Source organism: Nannobrachium achirus (genome assembly GCF_963921795.1).
Source record: "Nannobrachium achirus genome assembly, chromosome: 16".
In the NCBI taxonomy this organism is placed as follows: domain Eukaryota; kingdom Metazoa; phylum Chordata; class Actinopteri; order Myctophiformes; family Myctophidae; genus Nannobrachium; species Nannobrachium achirus.
In genome coordinates this window covers 37,122,910-37,147,991 of record NC_137823.1, presented here as the reverse complement: position 1 = coordinate 37,147,991, position 25,082 = coordinate 37,122,910, and the positions used below count along the sequence as shown (strand labels likewise).

The window sequence follows — 25,082 nt, the reverse complement described above, 5'->3', positions numbered from 1 at the left end:
TAGATCTGCTATTTTTGCTTCTTTTGTATGCGATACTAGAATGACAAAGTAGGACATACTGTAGCAATATGCAATGTGGCCCTCTGGAGTGAAGGTGGAAATATAGTGGCCCTCGCCATCAAAGTTGCCCACCCCTGCTTAACGTATATTTAATTTCGTTTGGCTGTCACATGATCATGTACCAAAAATAGCATATCTACAAGCTCACTGAGCTTTTCTTCTACAGTATTTTCAACAGGCCACACGACACCCGCTCACAACAACAAACAATATAAATCAAGCTCAGCAGCAATGGGTGCACGGCTCGAGTCTGAGGAGGTGGCAAGACATGCTTGAACCAGAATGTGTTCGTTTTTAGACCAATGCTCTCCCCAGAGAGCAGGATTTGCTTCTGACCCAGATCCTTTTTTGCAGACTCTACTGTTGTAATGTAGCAGTGTTTCTGTACTGTATGTGTTAGCATCCAGCTTATCACACACTGTCAAAACCGCCCCAGTCTAGTGCCAATAGTAGGCTATATGCACGGGTAGCCAAATTGGAAAGAAATTGGCCCTCTTCCTTACTTTCTGTAAGTGCCATTCCCACCGGATTTTTAAAATGATATATCTTTATAGTCATCGTGCCCGGTGGGAATGGCGCTTTACAAGCGTTACCATTAATGATACTAATTAACTATATGTAAAAATAACTCAATCAATCAATACCTCAATACATAGTAAAAAAAAACATAGTAACTAACAAACAAATCTACACACAAGCTCACGCTAAGGAGACGTGTGACCACCGCTCAAACACACACACACACACACACACACACACACACACACACACACACACACACACACACACACACACACACACACACACACACACACACACACACACTCTCTTTCCCTGTACTTCCAGACCCTGCAGAACGCTGAGTGCACGCAAGAGCACGCTAATCGGCTGTCCTGACAACTGGAGTGAAATATTCACTTGGCCTAGAAAATATGTCTGTGGAGGAGGAGGGATGTGCTGTTATGAATGAGTCTCTCTGACGGTGTTTTAATTACAGCACACACTGCAGAGCTGCCTGCATATCAATGCAGGATGCACTGTGTGCACATAGCTAGGCCTGACTGACTGTCACAACGTTTACTGTCTGGTCCTGTGCAGCCTGTGTGTGTGTGTGTGTGTGGTTGTTATTGTTTGAATGCGTGTGTGCACATGTGTTGTGCACGTCTCGCGCACGAGCGTGATAATCTAATGTGAGGTTTGTACTTGGTTGCGCACGGGTGTCGCTCACCGAAAATGCTTTCGTGTGATGTAGATTGTTTATTTTCGGTGTGCCACAACTACAGCAGTATAACGCAGGCTATAATGTGTCTTTCGCGTGTGACAGTGTGGACGCACATGACTATTCACAGACGCACATGACTATTCACAGCAGCGAAAATACTATGAGTGGTAACCACTCGGGCCGTCTAAGCAACCACGTGTCTATATGACTCGTAATGACGCTGTGTAGCCACTAAAGCTCTCCCAGGCAGGCAGGCGCGTCACACTGCACACAGGCAGCAAACCATGCTTAAACCAATTTGCTGTGTCTAGCGGAAGTGTTTGCCTCGCCTCGGGGCCTTGCTGCTGTTCCGCTGTAAACCGCTAATAAAGGCTGCTGCAACAAGGCCGACAACAAGCCAACGGAGGTCGACGGGGACACGCCACAAGTCTCCCCGTGTTATAAAAAAAACAGTCCGTATTTATGGTTTAATTCTGTCTGAGAGCCTGCGGAGACAGAGACAGAGAGAGAGAGAGTGTGTGTGGACGGACGAGGACTCTTTTACAGCCCCCTCTCTCTCTCAGATGATTGTGTAAAGCGATTAAAAGAGTTTCCTCAGCCTAGAGGGTGCCGAGGATGGCAAGTAGAGGTTTCATGGGAAATCATCTGGGCCGACAAACACGCAGGTTTTAACTCATTTAGTGCCACCCCTTTCACCACTAGAGGGCGCCCAGTGGCCAGAGAAAATCCCATAGAGATATGCTGGTATATGCAGAAGCCCTGCAGCCATGACTTGCCTGAACACTTTCCTTTGTGCATGACTGCATGTACAGGAAGAGGATGAAGTTAGCTTGAAGTTAGCTATTGGCTACCAAGCATTTTAGAAGCCTTATTTTCGTCAACTTAGCCATGATTAAACCTTGCACACCTCATGCATGGGAAAAAAACAGAGAAGAATGAGCTCTGAAAAATCCAATGCAATCCAGAGTGGATTTGTGCAGTTTGTTCACAGCTTTCAAACAAAAAAATCCGATTGGAAATCCGTTCAGGCATTCTTGAGATAATCGCCCTTATGTTTTACATGTAATGTAAACAAAAATGGCTGCCCTGTATGTTAGATGGGGTTGTATGGGGGTGGAACATGCAAAATCGCGATTGAAATCATGTTCACCAGATTTGATGGGGTCCAAAAAAAAAAAAAAAAAATTCAAAAAAATTTTTTTCAAAAAAAAAAAAAATTTTTTTTTTTTTTTTTTTTTTTTTTTTTTTTTATCCCGAACTTGTTCGGGATAGGCACCCTGTGATACGATCATATATCCCGAACTAATTCGGGATAGGCACTCAATGAGTGAGGAACATTAAACAGGAACAGGAAAAGCTGGGCCAACAGCTACATGTTGTTATTATGAAATTATCTTTGTTCCCTTTGCACCTTCGACCGGCTCTGATTCAGTTCCTTTGTTGTCAGCCAATGCTCTAAAATAATGCAAGAGATATCATAAGAATATCCAGGAAACGTATTGGAGAAACAGGCGGTTAAACCTAAAATAAAAAAAACTTGTTGTTAACTTTCATCGCAAACCACCCATTAGAATCTTCACAAGAAACGTTAGGCAGAAACAGACATTTCAACCTATAATACTACAGCAAAGAAAGGCTGTACAAATATATAAAATATATGCAAATAAGGTATAAAATGAAGGTGAAGAAGGTGCAATCACAGACAGTGGGAGTATAATGTAACATCATAATGTAGTGACCTGTTATTTAGAACCTATAACTGACTTCATCTGGCTCATGTGTTCATCAAGTAATCGAGAAGTAGGTTTTTTTTACCCCTTTCTTTTCTTATAACAAATAATAATTGAAAAACAACATAACCCTGTATTATACACTTTTTTATCGGATCATCATCATCATCAACAACTAGTGACATATCTTCACCCAAATCACCTTTTTGATCTAAGTAAAAGTCTTGTGACTTGAGAAAAGCAAATGTATTATCTCAACCCAACTTGTGTCTTCCTTCCTTCCATCCATCCATCCTTCCATCCATCCATCCATCCATCCATCCATCCATCCATCCATCCATCCATCCACCAAATTGAACAGAGGATTGTTTTGGATTGGTGGGTTTATGTCAGAGGATGGACAGCAGAGAGAAAGAGAGAGAGAGAGACAGAGAGAGAGAGTACAGAACATGTACTGTACAGGCGATGCAGTGAAAGAGTAAGATCAGGTGGTCGTCTATATGTCTTTAAAGACTACTAAATCCTCTGCTATAAGCCTCACTAGCAGACATAACACATGATGCTGCAAACAAACGCGCGATGCCTCCATGAACTCAACCCGACAAAGCAGTTAAGCTGCTGAGCACTGACTGATACAACAGTACAGAGACAGAGCAAATGAGCCTACAGTATGTTCCCTAACATACTAGCTGCCCAGTCATTTCTGATTCTGACATGATATAAATAAGCCTGAACTCTAAGGCCACCCCTTGGGAGGAGCCAAAGATCACAGGGGAGACAGTCCAAACCTTTAAACTTATCATAATTTTGTTTCATCCACTTTCAGCCTAGCATCTCTATTTTGGGCATGTCATATTGTTAAAAGAAATAGTAGACAATATAAAATAAAGAAAAGTCAAAATGGTGTAAGAAATTAGCACACATATAGTCGATCTACGAGCTCACGACACATATGCATGTGCAGGCACGTTTGAGGGGTCCCAGCTTTTGTCAGATGTTAGATGGGGGGGCTCCAAGGGGGAACAAAGGTTGGGTACCACTGCTCTAATAGACAGTAGTGTCAACTGCATGAAGTACCCTTTGCGGTTTGAGCTCCCCTCCCACTGGTTTCAGGGGTATTTTGAGATTTCAGGGAGCCTGTGTGAATTCCCCCCTTGCTCTTCTTATATTTCTAACACTGCTGCTGACTTGAAGAGAGCATCAAACCACATGCTGTGTATGACGAAGAGCAGTGAGCAGACATTCATTCCAGTCTGGGGTTTTTTATCCCCAGAGAAGTTGGATCCCTGCACGATCACTGTTGGCTGGGGTGTTTAATACTAGATTAAACACCTCAGGCACTGCACGTAAATCTCAAAACAGAAATAACAGTCGAGGTCTGGAGGTATTATTAGGGAGTGTGTGTGGGTGCGTGCGTGTGTGTGTGCGTGCGTGCGCGTGTGCGCGTGCTGCGTGAGTAATTGGGGTCAATCACTTGAGCGATGGAGGCCGGCATGAGTTGGCTAACGGCGGTACTTGGACCCCATGCTGAGAGGGAGAAAAACAAGAGAAAATGTCCGGTGTGCGTCACTGTTGTACGATGGACTGAAGCATAAGTGAAGCATTAGGGGCCGTATGGAACATTTTGGGCCACTGAATTCACTGAAAAACAGAGAGGGAAAGAATGACAGAGTAGGCAGAGAGAGAGTAAAGTGGGAGACAAAGAGAGTATAAGCAAACCTCATATATCGACCACGGTTTGACTTTTTTGATGACATCGGTGTACCGGTAAGTAATGGTGCATTTATAAAGCGTTTTTTTTCCGAGGCGCTTTACATAGATTGTGAATGTGCATTATTCACACATTCATACACCGATGGCAGAGGAAACTATGCAAGGCACCAACCTACTCATTGGGAGCAATTAGGGGTTCAGTGTCTTGCTCAAGGACACTTCGACACTAACTCTGGGGAGTCCGGGATCGAACTGGGAACCTTCCGGTTGCCAAGTGGCCACTATATCCCTGAGCCACTGCCGACTCACTGCAGAGGTGTTTAAAATATGATGCTCGTTTGCTTGTTCATTGTATAATTAAAGTAAAATATTCTTTCCATATTACTGAAGTTATATATAACATACATAATAATTTACATATTTGTATTCATTTGTTTGCTTGTTCATTTTTCAAATTGATTAGAAAATGTTGCACTTTTTGTCAAAATATCAGTCAAAACATTGGCAATATAGGCGGTCTTGGAACTCTATAGTTGAGATTTGAAAAAGATCCCAATCGCTAAAAGAGAGAACGAGACAAAGAAAGGCAGATGGAAAGACAAGAAGGAAGGAGAGAAAGAAAGAAGTGCAGCAAGGGCGTTTAAAAAATGCATGCGTCTCCATTTGGCAGAGGCAGAATGTCCCAGCAGAGAGACAGCAGACAAGGTGAGAGCAGAGGTCTGCTGTGCTTCCTCTCTCCCCGGAAGACAATGGGACCATGGAGAACACATGAGAGCCATTGGAAGGTTACATTTAAGGTGCTATTATTAGACCAGTGGTTCTCAAACATTGACACATGTTATAGTCTCTGGACCCCCATTTGAAAATATATGCCAGGGAACCCCATAAGATAGTGGTTCTCAACATTTTCAGGCCACGATCCCCAAAATAATCGTATTTTGGGGTCCCCCCAGCACTAAGAGTTGAGGCATTACATTTGGTATAACACGGTTCTATTGTGAAAATAGCCGATCTACATGCTTGTCGATTGGCTATTTTCACAATTTCTGCCTTTAATATTTGACTTTGATTTTAGAAGTATTAAAAGGGTCTTAAAAGTCCTTAAATTGTCATGCTCTACATGCATGTAGATCGGCTATTTTCACAATTTCTGCCTCTAATATATGACAATTTGGCCAATGTTTAATTTGTCATTTCAGAGGTATTAAAAAGTCCTTAAATTGTCTCTTTAAAATGTGCCTATACCTTCTATACACTTAAACGTTATGCTGGTTTGTTTACTGTTGAGTGAGAAAACAATGTTGCACAGTAAGTTATTCATCTGGGGACCCCCGAAAATAATTTGGTTGAGAACTACTGCCATAAGAGAACCCATAATTTCAAGGACCCCCAGTTTGCTATGCATCAGGCCACACACAGACCCACATTTGATTCCATTTCATCTCCGGGACCCCGAAGCGAGCATGTTTATTTGAATGATTAATCAATCGATTTTGTTCCGGCTTGGAAGAAACAAATACAGTATACTTTAAGTTCCTGTTTATTGGTATCACGGTGGTACTTTTTTATTTACTGGTATTTTATGTTTATTTTATTCACGTTTTATTATCAATAACATCTTAGTGTTTTGCCAATTATTTGGGGGCCCACACAGGTTGGGAGATGCTGCTATAGACAACATTCAGCGTCTAGATTCTGTTCTAAGAATGTGTATACATAAAACTTGTATGAATATCACCAAGGATTCTGCGCTGTGATCCGTCTCCTTTCCCAACATGGGAGAAACACACACACACACACACACACACACACACACACACACACACACACACACACACACACACACACACACACACACACACACACACACACACACACACACACACACACAGAGAGAGAGAGAGAGAGAGAGAGAGAGTACAGGCATATTTACATTGGAGCAGGTCATAGCAGAGTGTGCATTAGGTTAAGTGCTGCTCTCTGGTATACTGTGTCTGCTGCCGGTGGATCTGATCTGGAGTCAGTGTACAGATGCCTACGTGCAGTAGGCATCTGTTTGTCTGCTCATCTGTCCACTGTCATCTGTGCACTGGAACCTCTGTCTGCTTCTTTCAATCACACAGAAGACCAGTGTGCACTGGTCTGTGTGTGTGTGTGTGTGTGTGTGTGTGTGTGTGTGTGTGTGTGTGTGTGTGTGTGTGTGTGTGTGTGTGTGTGTGTGTGTGTGTGTGTGTGTGTGTGTGTGTGTGTGTGTGTGTGTGTGTGTGTGTGTGTGTGTGTGTGTGTGTGCACATGCATGTGTGTGTTTGCATTTCCTATTTCTGCCAAGTAGGATCCGTCAGTGAATTCAGTGGCCCAAAATGTTCCACACGGCCCCTAATGCTTCACTTATGTTCCATCATACAACAGTGACGCACAACATTTCTTATACATTCCTGAGATTTTTGGACTACCATGACTTGAGTAAATCAATTCAATCATTTATCATTGTGTGGAGACTTTTCTTGATAGTGAAAATGACCATTATGGATACCTATTGTTTAGAAAAAGATACCAACTACATTTCTTCTACCTTCCCAGGGAGAGCTTTACTCTTGTGCAGATTTTGGAATTCTTTGTTTAATTTTAGTTACCCTTCATGAGGGTCTTAAAAGTCCTTAAATTGTCACTTTAGAAATGTGCAGATACCCTCTATACACTTACATTTTATGTTGGTTTGTTTACTGTTCAGTGAGAAAACAATGTCTCACATTAAGCTATTAATTATTAATCATCTGGGGACCCCCCAAAATAATTTGGGGACCCCCCTGGGGGTCCCGACCCACAGGTTGAGAACCATTGACCTAAGCGACAGTCATGTACATTAAATAAACACATATACCAGTAGGAACGGCGCCTTTGCCCCACAAGTCTGTTTCATTTATTACAAGCACAGATGTGACACGTTGTGAGCTTGCAGATCGTCTATTTTCGACAAAGCATAATTCAGGCTTAACGCTGCTTTCTGAAGGTGGTTCTTGTGTCTGAACCTTTGTGGGGTGGACAGACACAAGCCTTAATCTGCAGTTGCAGCACAATGATGGGCGAATAATGTCTCATCTGGGACAGAAGAAAAAGACGGAGCCTTCCTGACATACAGTAGGGATGTGACGATGATCGTCACAATAACTGCATCGCAGAGATTTACATTTATCGTGAAATTGTCCTCCGTCATATACTGGGATCAAGAACAATATAGTCTGAGAGCTTGTAGAGCGGTTATTTTTGGTGAACTTGAAGAATAAGAATACTAGGGTTCAAGTGGTTAGCAAAAGTGCCATTTTAGGATTTTTAAGCCTATTCTGATTATCGCGATGATATCGTTAGTCGCAATTATTTTTGGCCACAATGAGCGTGACATGTAATGTTTTTACACCGTCCCATCCCTAACATAAAGTAATCCTGAAGCAATCATAATTCATGCACAGGATCTCTCTGCTTTAAGTCAGTCATCCCTGGAGGTGAATAGCGTGAACAAGCTGTAGGGATTATTATGATGACCTAAATATTATGTGTGTGTGTGTGTGTGTGTGTGTGTAGCGTGTATGTGTGTAGCGTGTATGTGTGTGTGTGTGTGTGTGTGTGTAGGTGTGTTGGTAAATGTGGTTTAACGGGACAATTGGCCTGAATACACACCACACTAACAGGACATTTTGGATTAGCAGGACAGGACTGGTGTCCTGCTAATTCATGGACAATTCTGAAATAGCAGAAGTGTTTCTATTGGTCTAGAGAGCCCAAATCCACCTTTTTTTTTTGATGTCCTGTTAATACACATACACCCGACTTTTTTGTGTCTGAACAGCGCCCCCATAGGTTGTGTAATGCTACTGCATGTTCATACACAAGCTCATGAATATTCACACACAGTGTATGTTTTGAAGCACCTGATTGGCTGGGTGTCAGAGTCCTGTTAATGCACATACATGTTTTTATGAACATTTCAATGACATAGCATTTTGGGTGAATAACGTTAGTCATAAACACTCTTCAGGGGTCTGCCATTATAATAGCAACACCACAGGCCCCATGTGGCCCCCAGGGGCCCCTGGATGCCATAAGCACACCGTTGCTCCGATCCACACTAAACTTGGCACACACACCGTTCAGGGGTCTGCCATTATAATAGCAACACCAAGGGCCCCATGTGGCCCCCAGGGGCCCCTGGCTGCCACAGGCACACCGTTGCTCTGATCCACACTAAACTTGATTGTACAAACACCGTTCTGGGGGTCTGCCATTATAATAGCAACACCACAGGCCCCACGTGGCCCCCAGGGGCCCCTGGCTGCCACAGGCATACCGTTGCTCCAATCCACACTAAACTTGGCACAAACACCGTTCAGGGGTCTACCATTATAATAGCAACACAAGGGGCCCAATGTGGCCCCCGGGTGCCCCTGGCTGACACAGGCACACCGTTGCTCCGATCCGCACTAAACTTGATTGCACAAACACCGTTCAGGGGTCGGCCATTATAATAGCAACACAAGGGGCCCAATGTGGCCCCCAGGGGCCCCTGGCTGCCACAGGCATACCATTGCTCCGATCCACACTAAACTTGATTGAACAAACACCGTTCAGGGGTCGGCCATTATAATAGCAACACAAGGGGCCCAATGTGGCTCCCAGGGGCCCCTGGCTGCCACAGGCACACCGTTGCTCCAATCCACACTAAACTTGGCATAAACACTGTTCAGGGGTCTACCATGTTGGTGGTTTGCCACACCATGGGCCTGCAACATGATTTGCATAACATACAGACAATGTTTCTTAATTATACAAATTTAACCAGATATTGCAATTGTTGTATTGTTATTTTGTGTAATAATTAATCAAAACGTCCCAAAAAAATCACGTTTATATTAATGTCCATTTTCCAAGTTTGCCAACATTTTAGCTCACTCCAAGGAGGCTATGCATATTTTACAAACCACTCATCCAATTGACTGTACATTTTGTGGTTCTTACATGTTTCTATTTTTTATTAATGAATTGCATTTGTTTTCTTAATGAAAATCTTGGCCGGATTTAAAAGGCATTTTTAGAATCGGCCCCAGGCCTAAATGGATTAATGCAGTGGTTCTCAACCTTTTCAGGACACAACCCCCTAAATTAATAATAATAGCAGATCTACATGCTCACGAGGATGTAGATTGGCTATTTTCACAATTTCTGCATAATATTTGTCAATTTGGCCAATGTTTAATTTAAACTGTCACTCTAGAGGTATTAGAAAGTACTTAAACTGTCACTTTAAAAATGTGTAGCTATACAAGTGATGACCATGGTAATCAAATTCGCATAACAGGTTTACCAGGCAGGCAGTGAGTGGTGGGCTTGCACATACCCCCCTATTCATATGGATAGGCTACTTTAACACCTACTGTAGGTTTCCAGCGGTGACTGTATGTGCATTGTGCGTGTCTCAGGCTACCTGGCTCCATTACTGTGATAGATGAGATTTGTTCAAAGCAAACTTTTAGTTAGCACGCACACATCTAAAGGCGCTCGTGCATGTGACGTCAATAAATGACCGTCCGCCCTGAAAAGAAAACCCCAAAGCACCACTGGTAGCAGCTCTGCACAGTCATGTATGCTGATCAGCGTAGCTCCTATATACAGTATCACATGACCACATCATGACCATGACATCATGTACAGTACATATGAGTTTAAGTTAACTCCGACATACAGGAGTAGGCAGGCACCCAGGCACCATTTTTACCCTTGGGTAAAAATGCTAATTAAGTTCAAGCCTACAGATCATTTTGGTCACTTTATCATCTAATCAGGCTTTTATGAACACCCTGAACAGTTTTTAATATTTATATATTTGATGTAAATGTTATCTTTCCCCCCAGGCTCAGGGCCTCTCCACATACACACCCATTGTAACTTCAAACTTCATTAAAAACACACACTATTTTTTTCTGGTGACTCATACTACCCTCCTAATACGTGAGCAGGCCGTGTTTTCTCAATAACCCTTTTCATTTATTTTTAATAATTCTTTGGGAAAATTTGAAAAATTAAAATTATTACAAATAAATGAAAAATTGTATCGAAAAAAAAACATGGCCTGCTCATGTATTAGGAGGGTAGTATGAGTCACCAGAAAAAAATATAATGGAGTTTGAAGTTACAATGGGTGTGTGTGGGGAGAGGCCCTGAGCCTGGGGAGGCAGACCCATGCAAGGCAGAGTTTTTTTAAATGGAATATCCCTTTAAATCCCGATACTGATTCTAGAATTATTCCTCTACACAGTATTACACAGTATAGGCAAAATTCTTGTGTTACGAATTGTGGGTACATCTTGTAGATCAGTGACTTCACTAGCCTTCAGATACAGTATATGACACCAAAGTAGCTTACTACAATTCTAAGGTCAAATTATTCTAAATAAGCTTGTGACCTTGACCTTTTATCACTGAACTGTACTGTCTGTACTGTACTGTCTGTACTTTTACTGTACTGTAAAAACAGTGCAGTAAAAGTTTGTTTATCGGTGATGACACTGATTGACAAATTGTAGCATTCCCTGTGGGATCATAAAGCACCAAATAGAGTGTCTCGTTTGGCTTGAATAAAGCATAGCCTTATTAGCCTACTACCAAGGTTGTCCCGAATATGCCATTTCCTCATATGTGACACAATGTTACTATAGTCCGGCCAGTTTGTGCAGTATTTTGATGGAATCGCACACTTTTTTGCCTGAAATGCTCGGACTACAATCAGTCTAACCTGCTTGATTCCTCCAGACTCAAATCTAATCCTCATCTCCTTGCTTGAGGGAGCAGGGATTTAAAGTTCCTTGAAGTACACAAGTTCCTTGAAGTACACAATAAAGAGGAGCTCAAGTGGGACACAACGCACGTGAGGATAAAGAATTTGCAACTATATTGCTTTTATCGCCTGAAGAGGTTCGGAGTCTAGGCTACTGCATCCTCAGGCTGGACTACAATAGCTCCATTGAGAGTGTTCTGTCACACCTGGATTCGCCCACGAGAATTATTAAAGTTATATCACTGGATTGATCCAGACAGACAAACAGTCTTTTAATTATATAAAAGAAAATAATGTGTGAATTAAATCAAACAAGCCACCTGTCCTGTTCTCTGATTGGCTGTAGCACGTCTCTACTCTCAGTGCTGTCACAACCCATGTTAGGCTTTTAGGTTATAGGACGGCAAAAGGATCATCTGGGCTAGCATGTTGCATTGTGAACCGGGCTTAAGAAATCTGTTATACAATCCGGGATGAGGTGCGTGTGTGCGCGTGTGCGTGGGTGCATCCGGCAGTGGTAGGTCACGTCAGACAGTGGGTAGGTAGGAGTCTATGGCATCTCAGTGATGTCATGATGACTCAGACATGCAACAAATCGGTCATATATCTGCACAAAAAGGGGTAAATTGCCCCCATTGATTACGGAAGGGTACTTTAGAAATCTGAAGATACCCTTACACTTAAACCTTATGCTGTATGTTTACTGTTCAGAGAGAAAGCAATGGTGCACAGTCATTTAGATAATCATCTGGGGACCCCCTCCCCAAAATAATTCCCTGACCCAGAGGTTGAGAACCACTGCTTTAACTAACCAGAACAAAGAAATAAGCCATGTGCATAGATTACACAGATTATGAGTTCCATTTGGTTCCATTTGTATATAGTCACTAGTAAGACTACCCTAAGCATAAAGTAACACGTAGGATTTACTTTCACACATATTCACAGTATTTAAAGCCTTGCCTTGTACAGACTGCATACAAACAAACCAACTGACTGTGGGGGGAGGGGCAGCTTCTCACTCACACAGTTTTGAGTGAGTGCAGTGAGGGAGATGGGGGATGGGGGATGGGCAGGCAGCACAGGTGAATTTGATCAGTGGCTGATTGCATTGCAAGCTAGTAATCAGCAAGTGGGCTACAGTGGAAAGAATGAGTGAAAGGGTTTCCCTGCACAAGGTGAAATCTTTGAAAAGAGTGGAGGAGAGCTTAACTCAAATTGGTTAACAATCGGCAGACAAACAGGCAGGCAGGCAGACAGACAGACAGACAGACAGACAGACAGACAGACAGACAGACAGACAGACAGACAGACAGACAGATAATGTTAATTTAACCTTGCATCATGAGACTTAGTGTTCATTTGGTTCCATTTGTACTGTCAGAGCAGTGTAGATGTTGTTGACTAAAACTATGACGAAAAGTATTTGTCGATTGCATTTCTTTCACTGACAAAAACTAAATAAAAACTAAGCTGTGATGACTAAAACTAAGACTAATTATATTGACAATTTCGTCAACAAAATCAAAACTAGACTAAAACGTTAGGGAGGGACTAGTGGAGTAGAGAGTCATTTTATGTTTGGTTGTTCTCAAGTGTTGCGTGCTGAAAATAGCAGATCTACAAGCTCACAACGTGTCGCGCAACGCGTTGTGAGCTTGTAGATCTGCTATTTTCAGCACACAACCAAGTGTAAAATCACTCATTACGATGCCATCAAGGCCTGCCAAAATACATTTTAGTTGACTAAATGAACTGTAGATTTAGTCGCCTAAAAATGTATGATATTTAGTCGACTAAAATTAGACTAAAACTAAAACTCTTCAGGTCACTAAATTATGACTAAAATTAAATGACATTTTATTCAAAACTAAATCAAAATTTGTTGTCAAAAACAACAGTGTCAGAGTCCCTGGGCCTGAACAGTGGTTCTCAAAGTGGATTCCAACCTGGAATTCACTTTGAGAACCACTGTGTGAACAGAATATGAACATTTTTACATAACAGCATGGTAGCAATATCAGAATAATGATAGTTGACAAAGTAACCATCTTGGTGGTGCCGGTGGTGATAACATTAATATCCAAAGAAAACATTTGCCTTGTCATGGCATGTTCGGGGACATCATGAGCATTTAGCAATACAAAAGATTTGCATTCATTCAACCTTTATTTAATTTCTCGAAAAGATCAATTGAGGGAGATCCTCATTTACTACTTTATTGAAAATAGATGTTTTGATTTATTTAAATGTGGGGGTTTCTGGACTAACGCTGGTATTAAACATAATTCTGGAAAAAGTAGCCTATTTATACATTTGCAGGCAACTGAATAATGGGGATGCAGTAACGCACTGTAGCTTATGAGATACTGCAAATCAATTATCAAATTATAATTGCCATAATTATTCCTTGCAGCTACAAAAATGATGTCATACAACATGTAACTCAACATTAAAGTAGGGCTGGGTGATAAATCTCAGACCTGACTTTCTTTTTTTTTAAGATTAGTTTTTTGGGCTTTTTATGCCTTTATTTGTTAGGATAGTAGACAGACAGGAAATGGGGAGAGAGATGGGGAATGACATGTGGCAAAGGTCGTCCGGATCGGGAATCGAACCGGCGACCTGCATACCTAGACTTGTGGATCTGCTATATTTTAAAGATTCACTTAATTTTTCTTCCTGTGCATTTACCCGCTGGAAAAAACAATGTCATTGCTTAATTGCAGTGCACTTAAAACTGACCCAAAAACAACAAATGTATCGATAATTTATACCTACAATCGACAGGCTGCAGTCTAAGGCAGATTTTGGTTTCGGAAAATGATTTGAAAAATGCTCCCTTCAAATGTTCTGGGTAGCTATAATCACTGTAGCAGGTCCCCCAGCAGCAACTTTCACCATGGCCGTAATAATGTAATATAAATGTTTTTGATATTAATTTGCCTATATACCAGTAAGACTCCCTAATCGGGTCACATTTATGATCGTCTACTTTTGACTATTTTCCCATATTTTTTTCCCAGGGGGTCCGTGGGGAGCCCTGGCGGTGGCTGGGCCCCTGGGTACCCCCTGGGTGCTGGCCCCGTCTCTCCCGGTCGATGGGGGGCCAAGGTACGGGCTTTTTAGCGGGTTATGGGAGCCAACTTTGGGTGGAAGTGTTTTGCTACGCTGTCGTCCAATCCTCACAGTTAGGGAGAGGGCTTTGCGACAGATCAATCATGCAGTAATCATGCAGATCTACAAGCTCACAGCACGAAGCATTGTGAGCTTGTAGATCGTCTATTTTTTGGCAAAGAGATTTGGTAGAGAGTGAAAAACTACTGTATCAAGTACATATATTATGTACCTTTTACCAATTATAGAGGGTTTAAATAGTACTGGATATGCAGCTCGGCAAATAAAAGGTGAATTGATCCCAGTGTATGACAGAGGATGATATCACGATAAATTAAATCTCCACAATATGATTATTGTGAGTGTTTTTTATCACGATAAACGATAATATCGTATATTGTCCCATCCCTACGGTCTGAGGTGCTTTGGCGGTCTTCCCCGAATTTTGTCTGATTACAGCGGGGCAGGGCTACATTCCTGTGTCCTACAAAAAATAAATGTTGAACCTTGTTCATGATTGGTGTGTTTTTCAGCTATAGTTTTTGGTCTTATAACCCTTCCAGTAAATCTCTTATGAAAATCTCTAAAGAAGTCAAGAATAACAGACGAGCTGTAAAGTTAACTTCACAAAGCTTAAGTCTATTGACCCCTCAGTCATGACATTTTCAATGTCCCCCTTCGACCAAGATGGATGAAAATGCTAGTTTGTTCACTGCAGAACTTTATTAACAGTAGCTCAACATTGAAGATGTTGAAATCACATCTCTCAGCCTGTTCTCAGGCCTGCTAAGTCACACACAGTAGTCATATTGCATTGAATTGTAGTTTACCATCTCAGTGGCACCAACAACACTTAGTGAGCTTTGTATCGATGTCATTCCAGTCCTGCATGTTTACTGGCTTATATTCCACTTGTATGGTTGATCCTGAGGGCAAGTCAGGTGTTGAAACAGTAACACACCACTGTAGGCAAGAGACATTGACCGAAGTGCTGTACATGGTGCATAAATGACAAACAGGCCTACCAGTAAGACTCCCTAATCGGGAGATAAGCGACCGTCAGGTCACATGTATACACAAAGACGGATGTAACTGGCATTGGTTCCTAGTTGTGTGGACAATGTATAGTTTTGGTTGGCTCAGAGAATGTGGGGTGTACCGATTTTCGTGATTTTAGGGCAAAATTTGTAGGAGCAGTGTCCAAAAATGTGTTTGAAAAAATCGGCCTGATGGGGGCGCTATATGGGACAGATCCATGTTGATGACATGAGTGTAGACATACTGTGTAGCGATTTGCGCAGGAAAATTAAGGAACATTAAAAGCCAGCGAAAAAACAAATGTGTCTTAGGAAGAGATTTAAAAACATCAATAGAATGCCTTGTTTGTGTTTAGCTACTGTATGTCACATTTAATCACATTTGACCCTTAAATACCCTGCAGTGACATATTTTCATGTGTTTAATTGCAGCTGTCCTGTTAATGTAGTTAGTCCTGTTAATTCACATGGGCGGAGCTTAGAACCTAATTATCTAATGTCCTCCTAATGTAGGATTTTGTCAGATTGTTAAAACTTGAGTTGTGTTGAGTTTATTCAACTTTTGAAGTGAAATATGTGTTCTATGGCTCAAAATAGATTTTTTGACATGCTCCACATATTAGTAAAGCAAGTGGAAAGTGGTGTCCTGCTAATGTTGTAAACCGCAGGTTTGAGCTAAAGGGTCCTGCTAAACCACATCTACCAGTATAGGTGTGTGTGTGTGTGTGTGTGTGTGTGTGTGTGTAGCGTGTATGTGTGTAGCGTGTATGTGTGTGTGTGTGTGTGTGTGTGTGTGTGTGTGTGTGTGTGTGTGTGTGTGTGTGTGTGTGTGTGTGTGTGTGTGTGTGTGTGTGCGCGTGCGTGCGTGCGCATGTGTCTGTTTTTAGGGGTCAGAACCTCCGGGGAAAATCTTGATTGGATTGGATTGTAAACCCTGGAATGGGACAGATTGTTTTGCCTTGTACTGTACGTCATCATGCATGTATTGAAGATACAGACCGTGTGTGTTCAAGAAGCGTGCAGGCATGCTTGGGTGAGTACAGTTTTCTGTGAGAGTGCGTGTGTGTGCGAGGAAGTGTGTACATAGTACGTACCTGGGTGAGTGTGTGTGTGTGTGTGTGTGTGTGTGTGTGTGTGTGTGTGTGTGTGTGTGTGTGTGTGTGTGTGTGTGTGTGTGTGTGTGTGTGTGTGTGTGTGCGTGTGAGCACATGTATGTACATATGTGCTCCCGTGGTGTTGATGGGCCGTTGTCATGGTTATCTGGCAGTATTATCAGGCTCTCCATGGAGATCGCAGCATCCCAGCATCCAACATGATGGTTACCACAACCCAGGCACGTGCACACATAGACATGAAAGGGGGCTTGAGCCCCTGCCCTTTTATCCTTCTGTAAAAAGTGCCCTCTCCAGACCATGAATGCAGTTTTTACTATGGTGAAATAAATGCAAATATCCTCTTTCCATGCCATACCCAAAGGCAGCATTCAAGGGAATTGCATTGTCCAAACTATCCTGATCGAAAATAGCGCGTTGCAGCGCGCTATTGCACGTTGTGAACTTGGAGGTCTGCTATTTTTGATATTTTCACCAAAAGGCCCTTTTAGAAATTCCAGACCCTGCCTCTCTAACATTCTATGCACGTCCCTGCCACAACCCATGGTACCACAATACATGGTACAACACAAGGTATCACAAATTCACAATGTACAACAAAAACAACCCCCTCGTTTGCTGCTTGGGTTTCTCTTCTTCCATTCCCTCCTCTCTCCCTCTCTCTCTCTCTCTCTCTCTCTCTCCATTCTGCTTAGCCTTAGCATTTGTCACCATCCCCCCTCTCTCCCTCACTCCTGGCCCCTCTCTCTCGCTCTCTCATTTTTGTCTCCACCAGCCGAAGGCTGAGGGAGAGTATGTTTTCCCCTCCGTCCGTCCGTCCGTCCGTCCGTCCGTGCGTCCGTCCGTCCGTGCGTGCGTGCGTGCGTCCGTCCTCGCAGTTTGTGAGCAGCTAATCTCAGTCACCGTTGGCCCGATCGCTGCCAAACTGAGCACACACACTCCCTGGATGCCAATCTAGAACCTCTGCCCCACATTTTTCAAATCAGCCTCATGGTGGCGCTATAACAGGCCGATTTGTGTGGCCTGGTTGTTACCAGCAAATCTCCGGCGCCGTTGGCCCGATCGCTGCCAAACTGAGCACACACACTCCCTGGATGCTAATTCAGAACCTCTGCCCCACATTTTTTAAATCAGCCTCATGGTGGCGCTATAACAGGCCGATTTGTGTGGCCTGGTGGAGACCTGTGCTCGGAAGAGCACTGCTTCTAGTCTTTCCCTCTTCTCTCCTTGCGTTTCATCTCTCTCTCTACTGTATCTCCATGTCTCTCTCTTTCTCTCCTGTCTCTTAAACCTTCCAATCACTAATTATTGTCTCCACCAGCCGAAGGCTGAGGGAGAGTATGTTTTCCCCTCCGTCCGTGTGTCCGTCCGTGCGTCCGTCCGTCCGTGCGTGCGTGCGTCCGTCCGTGCGTCCTCGCAGTTTGTGAGCACCTAATCTCAGTCGCCGTTGGCCCGGTTGCTGCCAAAGTGAGCACACACATTCCCTGGATGCCAATCTAGAACCTCTGCCCTAAATTTTTCAAATGGGCCTTTTCTAGCGCCACCTAGTGGCCGATGTTCGCAAAACACATTTCTGTGCACTACTCTTACAGATTTTGTCCAAAAATCCTACAAATCGGTAGGCAGTATCTCGACAGTCATGTGATCGACACAGATCTGTCCGATTTTGCATATTGCATCCTGATTGGCTAAGATTGGCTTCCAAAGTGTGTAGGATTGAGCCGTTTTGAACAAAATGCCTCAAATCACAAACGCAAAGTGCAATTATCATGAAATCGCGCACACACGTTCCCACTAGGCCGAGGAAGAAATGCCACTTAATTTTTTTTAAATCAGCCTCATGGTGGCGCTATAACAGGCCGATTTGTGGTTTTACCTATAACTCCACCGATCAGTTTCAAACTTTGTAAGCGCACTCCCTAGAGGCTAAGGATAAACCTTTGCCCTGCATTTTTCACATCAGCCTTTTATAGCGCCACCTTTGGGCCGACATATGTAAAACACATTTTTGGATATTACTCCTTGAGATTTTATGCAAAAATCACGCAAATCGGTACACAGTATCTCTATAGTCATGTGATCAAGTCCGATCAGTCTGATATTTCATATTCCATCCTGATTGGCTAATATTAGCTTCCAAATTTTGCAGGATTGCTCCGCTTTTGAACAAAATGCCTCAAATCATCAACGCAGCTTGCGATTACCGTGAAATTTGCCACACATATTCCCACTAGGTCAAGGAACAAATGCTACCTTTTTCACATTGGCCTGTTATAGCGCCACCATTAGGTAGACTTTAGCAAAACAAATTTTTGGAACACAATGCTTCAAATCATGCATGCAGCGTCCGATTGCCATGAAAGATCTAAGGTGAGGAACATATGCCACCCTTTTTACATTGGCCTATTATACAGTAACACCACCAGTACGCACGGCCTGGTGGAGACCTGTGCTCGGAAGAGCACTGCTTCTAGTTTATTTTCTTCCCCCCGCGTCCTTCCTTTCCCCCTCTCTTTGACCACTTAAAGCCCTATTTCATACTCATTGTGTGCTTGTAGATTGTACTTTTTTATTTATTTTTGAGTTTAATCAATTTCTCTGTGCTTAGATGGAGTCAGAAAGATTAGGACACACACACTCAATCTGCAGAGAGGGAAATGTAAGAATAGATTTACTTGACATATTTGTGTGTGTGTGCATGCAAAAGCAACACTAAGCCTGCACGTTGTAAGTGACTGATCATTGCATAAGACCAGATTTATAAAACATTAATGTTGCTTAAGGGCCTGAATTGGTTTTGTGAAAACCCATACTGTAAACCTCTTTAATCTGCTCCACACACACCACCAAGCAGGATTGGTTTTGTCTGCGTGGCTCATTTGTGAGCAGCAAAAGAGAGAATGTCCAATGTCCTAGGCACGGGCAGAGATGTGTGTGAGCCTGCGTTTTGTCATGGAAGATTCATTGTGGCCCTGCTCGGCGCGAATGCATCAAACTGCCGATCTTTGCTGATGTTCGCAGCTTTTGACATTTAGCAGAAGACCAATAATGTGGCTGGTGATGCGAGACATGAACTCAAAGAGAAGGGTCACTCTGGCCATCGCATACAGTAAGAGTAACAGATCTGGAGGTTAGAAACAATCAATAAGTGCACCGTTGGACTCGGTGGTAAACAGAGGAGGACGCAAAGGTCCCAGGATGTTTTCAGCACCGGGAACAAAGTCTGTTATGCTGTACTCCTGTTTCACTAAACGTGTGGCCTTGTTGCTCCCTGTCACTGTGTGTGTCATAGTACCGGTATGTATCAGTTCTTTTACCATTGTCACGATATACGGTAGTAGTAGAAATCAAGCACATTAGACACAAGCTAGTCTATGGAAATAGGTTTTCAGAAGAGATTTTCCAGAAAGGCTAGGGAATGGGATCCCTTGAAAACTATACTAGCTGGACTGCTATGACATTGACTGTGCATGTTTACCGTATGCTCTCTAGAGAAGATTGAGTACCAGCCATACTTAAAACAAATTGTGTAAATAGCAGATTGACAAGCTCAAACAGGTTGCATCGTGGTGCACTGTGAGCTAGTAGATCTGCTTTTTTCATTTCTTATTTGCTACTTTTGAAAATGGTTAAAAATGGTTAACCTTGCCTCCTGGTGGGGCTTTTAGACCCTTTAGTCGTCTATCTAGCCTGATCTCCACCTATAGTCCTAAATGGAGGCTTTCAATCGGTGTGTTAAATCTCAAAGCCCATCCCATCCCATCATCCAACCTCATCCTTGGTTGTGTAGAAGGACCAGCATAGGGCTGGTAATGTTGTAGAAGGACCAGCATAGGGTATAGATCTACATGCTAACATCTACATGCTCACAATGCCTCGCGTTGAGAGGCTTTGTGAGCATGTAGATCGGCTATTTTCACAATTTCTGCCTCTAATATTTGACCATTTGTCCAATGTTTAATTTGTCATTTTAGAGGTATTAAAAAGTCCTTAAATTGTCACTTTAGAAATGTGCAGATACCCTCTATAGTCTATACACTTAAACGTTATGTTGTTTTGTTTACCGTTGAGTGAGAAAAAAACTGTTGCACACTAAGTTAATCAAAATAATTTGGTTGACCCACAGGTTGAGAACCACTGTTGTAGGACATCTAAAAGCCTGCGTGGTGGAGCTCTGGCCAAGCTGGGCGCTTAGCAGGGGAAGAACTGCTTAGCAGTGCAAAACTAAGGCTGAGTCTCTCAAAGCTGCACTAATCAGATATGTTAGAGGAGGAATCATGAAGCATATCAACCACCAGATTACCGCACCATTTGTACCATAGGGATAGCGTTGAAGGCATATGGTTTTTATGGGGAGTATTAGCTCAGTAGTGCACTACGAATGATGATGTTGATACATACATATAATCGGGCGGTATTTTGATTGTCTTAAGTACCAGCTCTTATGCCTTAACTTAAAGGCATAAGAGCTTTTCGTTGGAGAGTTCCGACATTCCGACATGCAGCTTTCCGAACTCTAATTCGGGGTAATGCTTTTCAGAAGATGCGAGTGACGTCATTTTGTAGTTGAACCGGACCTTTCCGACAAAATGTTTGGTGGTCGGAGACAGTATGGACAAGAGCTGGTACTTAAGACAATCAAAAAAGAGCCCGATCGTCTCTTTCGGGAGGAAACCTGTTCAGAACTCATACGGTACTTTCAGGATTAAAATTCAAAAGTAGCAGATCGACGCTTCGCACTGCGCTTTGAAGCTTGCAGATCTGTTACTTTTGATCAAGTAGGGCGTCACTTTACGAAAAGAAATTTGGAGATTTCTGCACGACAGCAACAATATGCTCTGATGTTGCCATTTTTTTCTTTCACCAGTTGTCTGTAATTCAGTGCCACCCCTTTCACCACTAGAGGGCGCCCAGTGGCCAGAGAAAATCCCATAGAGATATGCTGGTATATGCAGAAGCCCTGCAGCCATGACTTGCCTGAACACTTTCCTTTGTGCATGACTGCATGTACAGGAAGAGGATGAAGTTAGCTTGAAGTTAGCTATTGGCTACCAAGCATTTTAGAAGCCTTATTTTCGTCAACTTAGCCATGATTAAACCTTGCACACCTCATGCATGGGAAAAAAAACAGAGAAGAATGAGCTCTGAAAAATCCAATGCAATCCTGGATTGCATTGGAGTGGATTTGTGCAGTTTGTTCACAGCTTTCAAACAAAAAAATCCGATTGGAAATCCGTTCAGGCATTCTTGAGATAATCGCCCTTATGTTTTACATGTAATGTAACCAAAAATGGCTGCCCTGTATGTTAGATGGGGTTGTATGGGGGTGGAACATGCAAAATCGCGATTGAAATCATGTTCACCAGATTTGATGGGGTCCAAAAAAAAAAAAAATCAAAAAAAAAAATTTCAAAAAAAAAATTTTTTTCTTTTTTTTTTTTTTTTTTAATATCCCGAACTTGTTCGGGATAGGCACTCTGTGATACGATAATATATCCCGAACTAATTCGGGATAGGCACTCAATGAGTTAACTTGCTTGTTGTCATGTTTTTATGTTATGTGTGGGGAAGATTAGCTGGTGTAATGCATCAGCTAATGGGGATCCTAATAAACTCAACCACCTGAAACTACAGAGGGACGGATGGATGGATGGATGGATGGATGGATGGATGGATGGATGGATGGACAGTCAGACAGACAGACAGATGGACATACTGTAGGGCTGAGTGTTTGAGAGGACACCGCAGCACAGTAACAGGTGAGCATTTTCCTTCATGAGGTGAAACAAACAAGTGGATTTCCAACAGCGTCAGGTGTGACTCATTTGAACGTGTGGCTGCCACAGCTATACTCGCCAGCGATCCGCGCCGGTGGAGCTGAAGACAAAGAGCCCGTAGAAGACACAGTCTCTCTCTCTCTCTCACATAATCTGAGCATGCGTCTGCGATCTTCAATCGCCATGGTGACAGGCGTTGGCCGCCAATTGCTATACCACAGTAGCAACCCCCGGCACGCTCAGCTCCACTCGTTTACGAGAGGATGGGGAAAGCAGCAAATAAATCAAAGCGGTGTAAGAGAGAGAGAGAGGGATAGAGAGAGATAGAGACAGAGAGAGAGGGCAAAAGGCGAGAGAAGCGCATGCAGGCGCAAACACGAGAACAAAAGAGCCACAGAGACGGCCGCTAAAGGGCCCAGATCGACCACGGAGGGAGTCCCGCGAAACGGTGACCACGACACAGCTGCATCACTGTCACCCCCCTCCTCCTCTGTCCAAACTTGGCACCGCCATGAATGCCCTGTCCGTGTCCTCCTCCCCAGAGCCCAACCGCTCTCTCTCTCTCTCTCTCTCTCTGCACAGAGAGCTAACGCATCATTAGCATGCACCCCCTCCCCTCTACATCCCCTTCTTTCCCTGCAAGGGCAGCAGCTCTCTCACACACCGCACATAAAATGGTTCATATACTGTATGCAGCAGCGCTATAGCTAGCTTGTAATCCGTCACGCCGCTGCAGAGACTATATCGTAGCCTCGGCATTTTCGTTTCTTCCTCCCTGTGAAGCAGAGGGCAATTTGGTAAACTGAGAAAGAGAAGGGGGGGAAAGGGGGGGAAGACATTGAAGCCAGATGGTGTACGAAAACAGCAGATCCACAAGATCGCAAAACACACGTGTGCAAACCAAGTATTAATAATATTTCAAGGCCAGGCTCTGGTTTCATACCGCCGACTGTTACATTGAGCAAGCGGTCGCTGATGGATCTGTACATTGATCTATCCATCCATCTGTCCACCAAAGCACCCCTCCAACACACACACACACACCCACCCACCCAAACCTCCGGAGCAGTCAGGTCACCTACCTGACTTTGAACTCGGCGAGCTGCGGCGGCTGCGCACCGGGCTCGGCGCAGTAGATCTGGGGGAAGTAGAAGCGGTGAGACTGCAGGTTGATGTCCATGGCGGCGCCCGCCCACTCGACCGACTACTACTACTACACACCAGAAGCACACACGCGGGTCAAGCGGTGCCGACAACAAAAGACGGGTACGAGATCTCCCTCCTCCTCCCGGTTTCCTGCCTCACTCGTGTTATTTATCTCCCCGACAGCGACGGTGACGTCCTCTTTTGGTCGTTGGCCGGAGGACGGCGTTACGTTACAGGCGCGAGAGGTCGGAGTTCAGCGATCCGGGCATCCCAGGCACCCTGTCCTCTGAGTGGTCCGCAGGGGAGCTAGAGGAGTGCTTACCATCAGGCAGGCATCTCCCCTCCCCTCTCTCTCTCTCTCTCTCTCTCTCTCTTTCCTCCTCAATCACCTCTACCGCCCGCCGCCGTTCAGGCACACTAACCTATTTCCCCACTAGTAGCAGCCACTCAGCAGATGAACAAAGATGAGTCCAATAAACGACGGAAAAACACGTGACGCGGCCCGATCTGAAGGGGCACAGATCGGATTCAGAAAGGTGGACGAAAATCCCTTTCCTCTCTTTGTCACCGGCGATGATGATGCATCCTTTTTGTTGGCTCGGTGGAGAAGAGGTATAATGAAAGGAACGGTGGGGAGGAGATAGATGAATCAGAGAGAGAGAGAGACAGGGGAAATGAAAAAGGAAGCAGAATTGAGAGAGGGTTGAAAAGATGTGAGCAGCGCCGCTCTCTCAGCCACACGTATAGAGCAAGCGAGAGAGAGAGAGGACTGAACGGGAGACGAGATGAGAGAGTCCGCTCCTGAGACGGAGAGAGAGAGGGGGGAAAAGAGGGAGGGAAGATGAGAGAAACGGAGAGACGGAGAGAAATACCCGGTGCTGCGAGGCGTTGCCCCCACACTGCCTCTCTCTCTCTCTCTCTCTCTCTCTCTCTCTCTCTCTCTCTCTCTCTCTCTCTCTCTCTCTCTCTCTGTCTCATTGGATTACCTCCACCCCCTCCATCCCCCTCTCCCCTCCCTCTCTCTCTTCCTCTCCTCCTCCTCCCCTCCCTCCCAGCTGTGATGAGAGAGCGATGGGCGGCCGGCCCCGGAGGCTGCTGGTACTGCCCTTCCCCCCCTCCTCCCCCTCAGTTCTCCTCTCTGCTCTCCTCTCAGCCAGCCGATTGGCTGAGCCGCGGATGCGTAAGCCTGCGCCGGCAAGAGGGACGAGATGGAGAGAACTGACAGACAGAGAGAGAGAGAGAGAGACCGACAGGGGAGGAGTGACAGACATTAATTCATCTGATGGCTCCAGTCCGTCCGCTCTCACATCTGATAGTAGAAGCTGCTACGCCCATGCTTGGG

At 43.9% G+C, this 25,082-nt stretch overlaps 1 protein-coding gene across 1 annotated transcript in view; it reads right to left on the bottom strand.

Annotated features, from left to right (window-relative positions):
• The window catches only part of evlb (Enah/Vasp-like b), a gene marked incomplete at both ends in the record, with an annotated part of 68,873 nt that extends 45,099 nt beyond the window's left edge, over positions 1 to 23,774 (bottom strand). Inside the window, one exon of the mRNA XM_080744005.1 lies at positions 23,677 to 23,774. Coding sequence (XP_080600131.1) covers positions 23,677 to 23,774 — 98 coding nt within the window. The remainder of the gene's footprint in view (positions 1 to 23,676) is intronic.
• Positions 23,775 to 25,082: the final 1,308 nt, after the last annotated feature.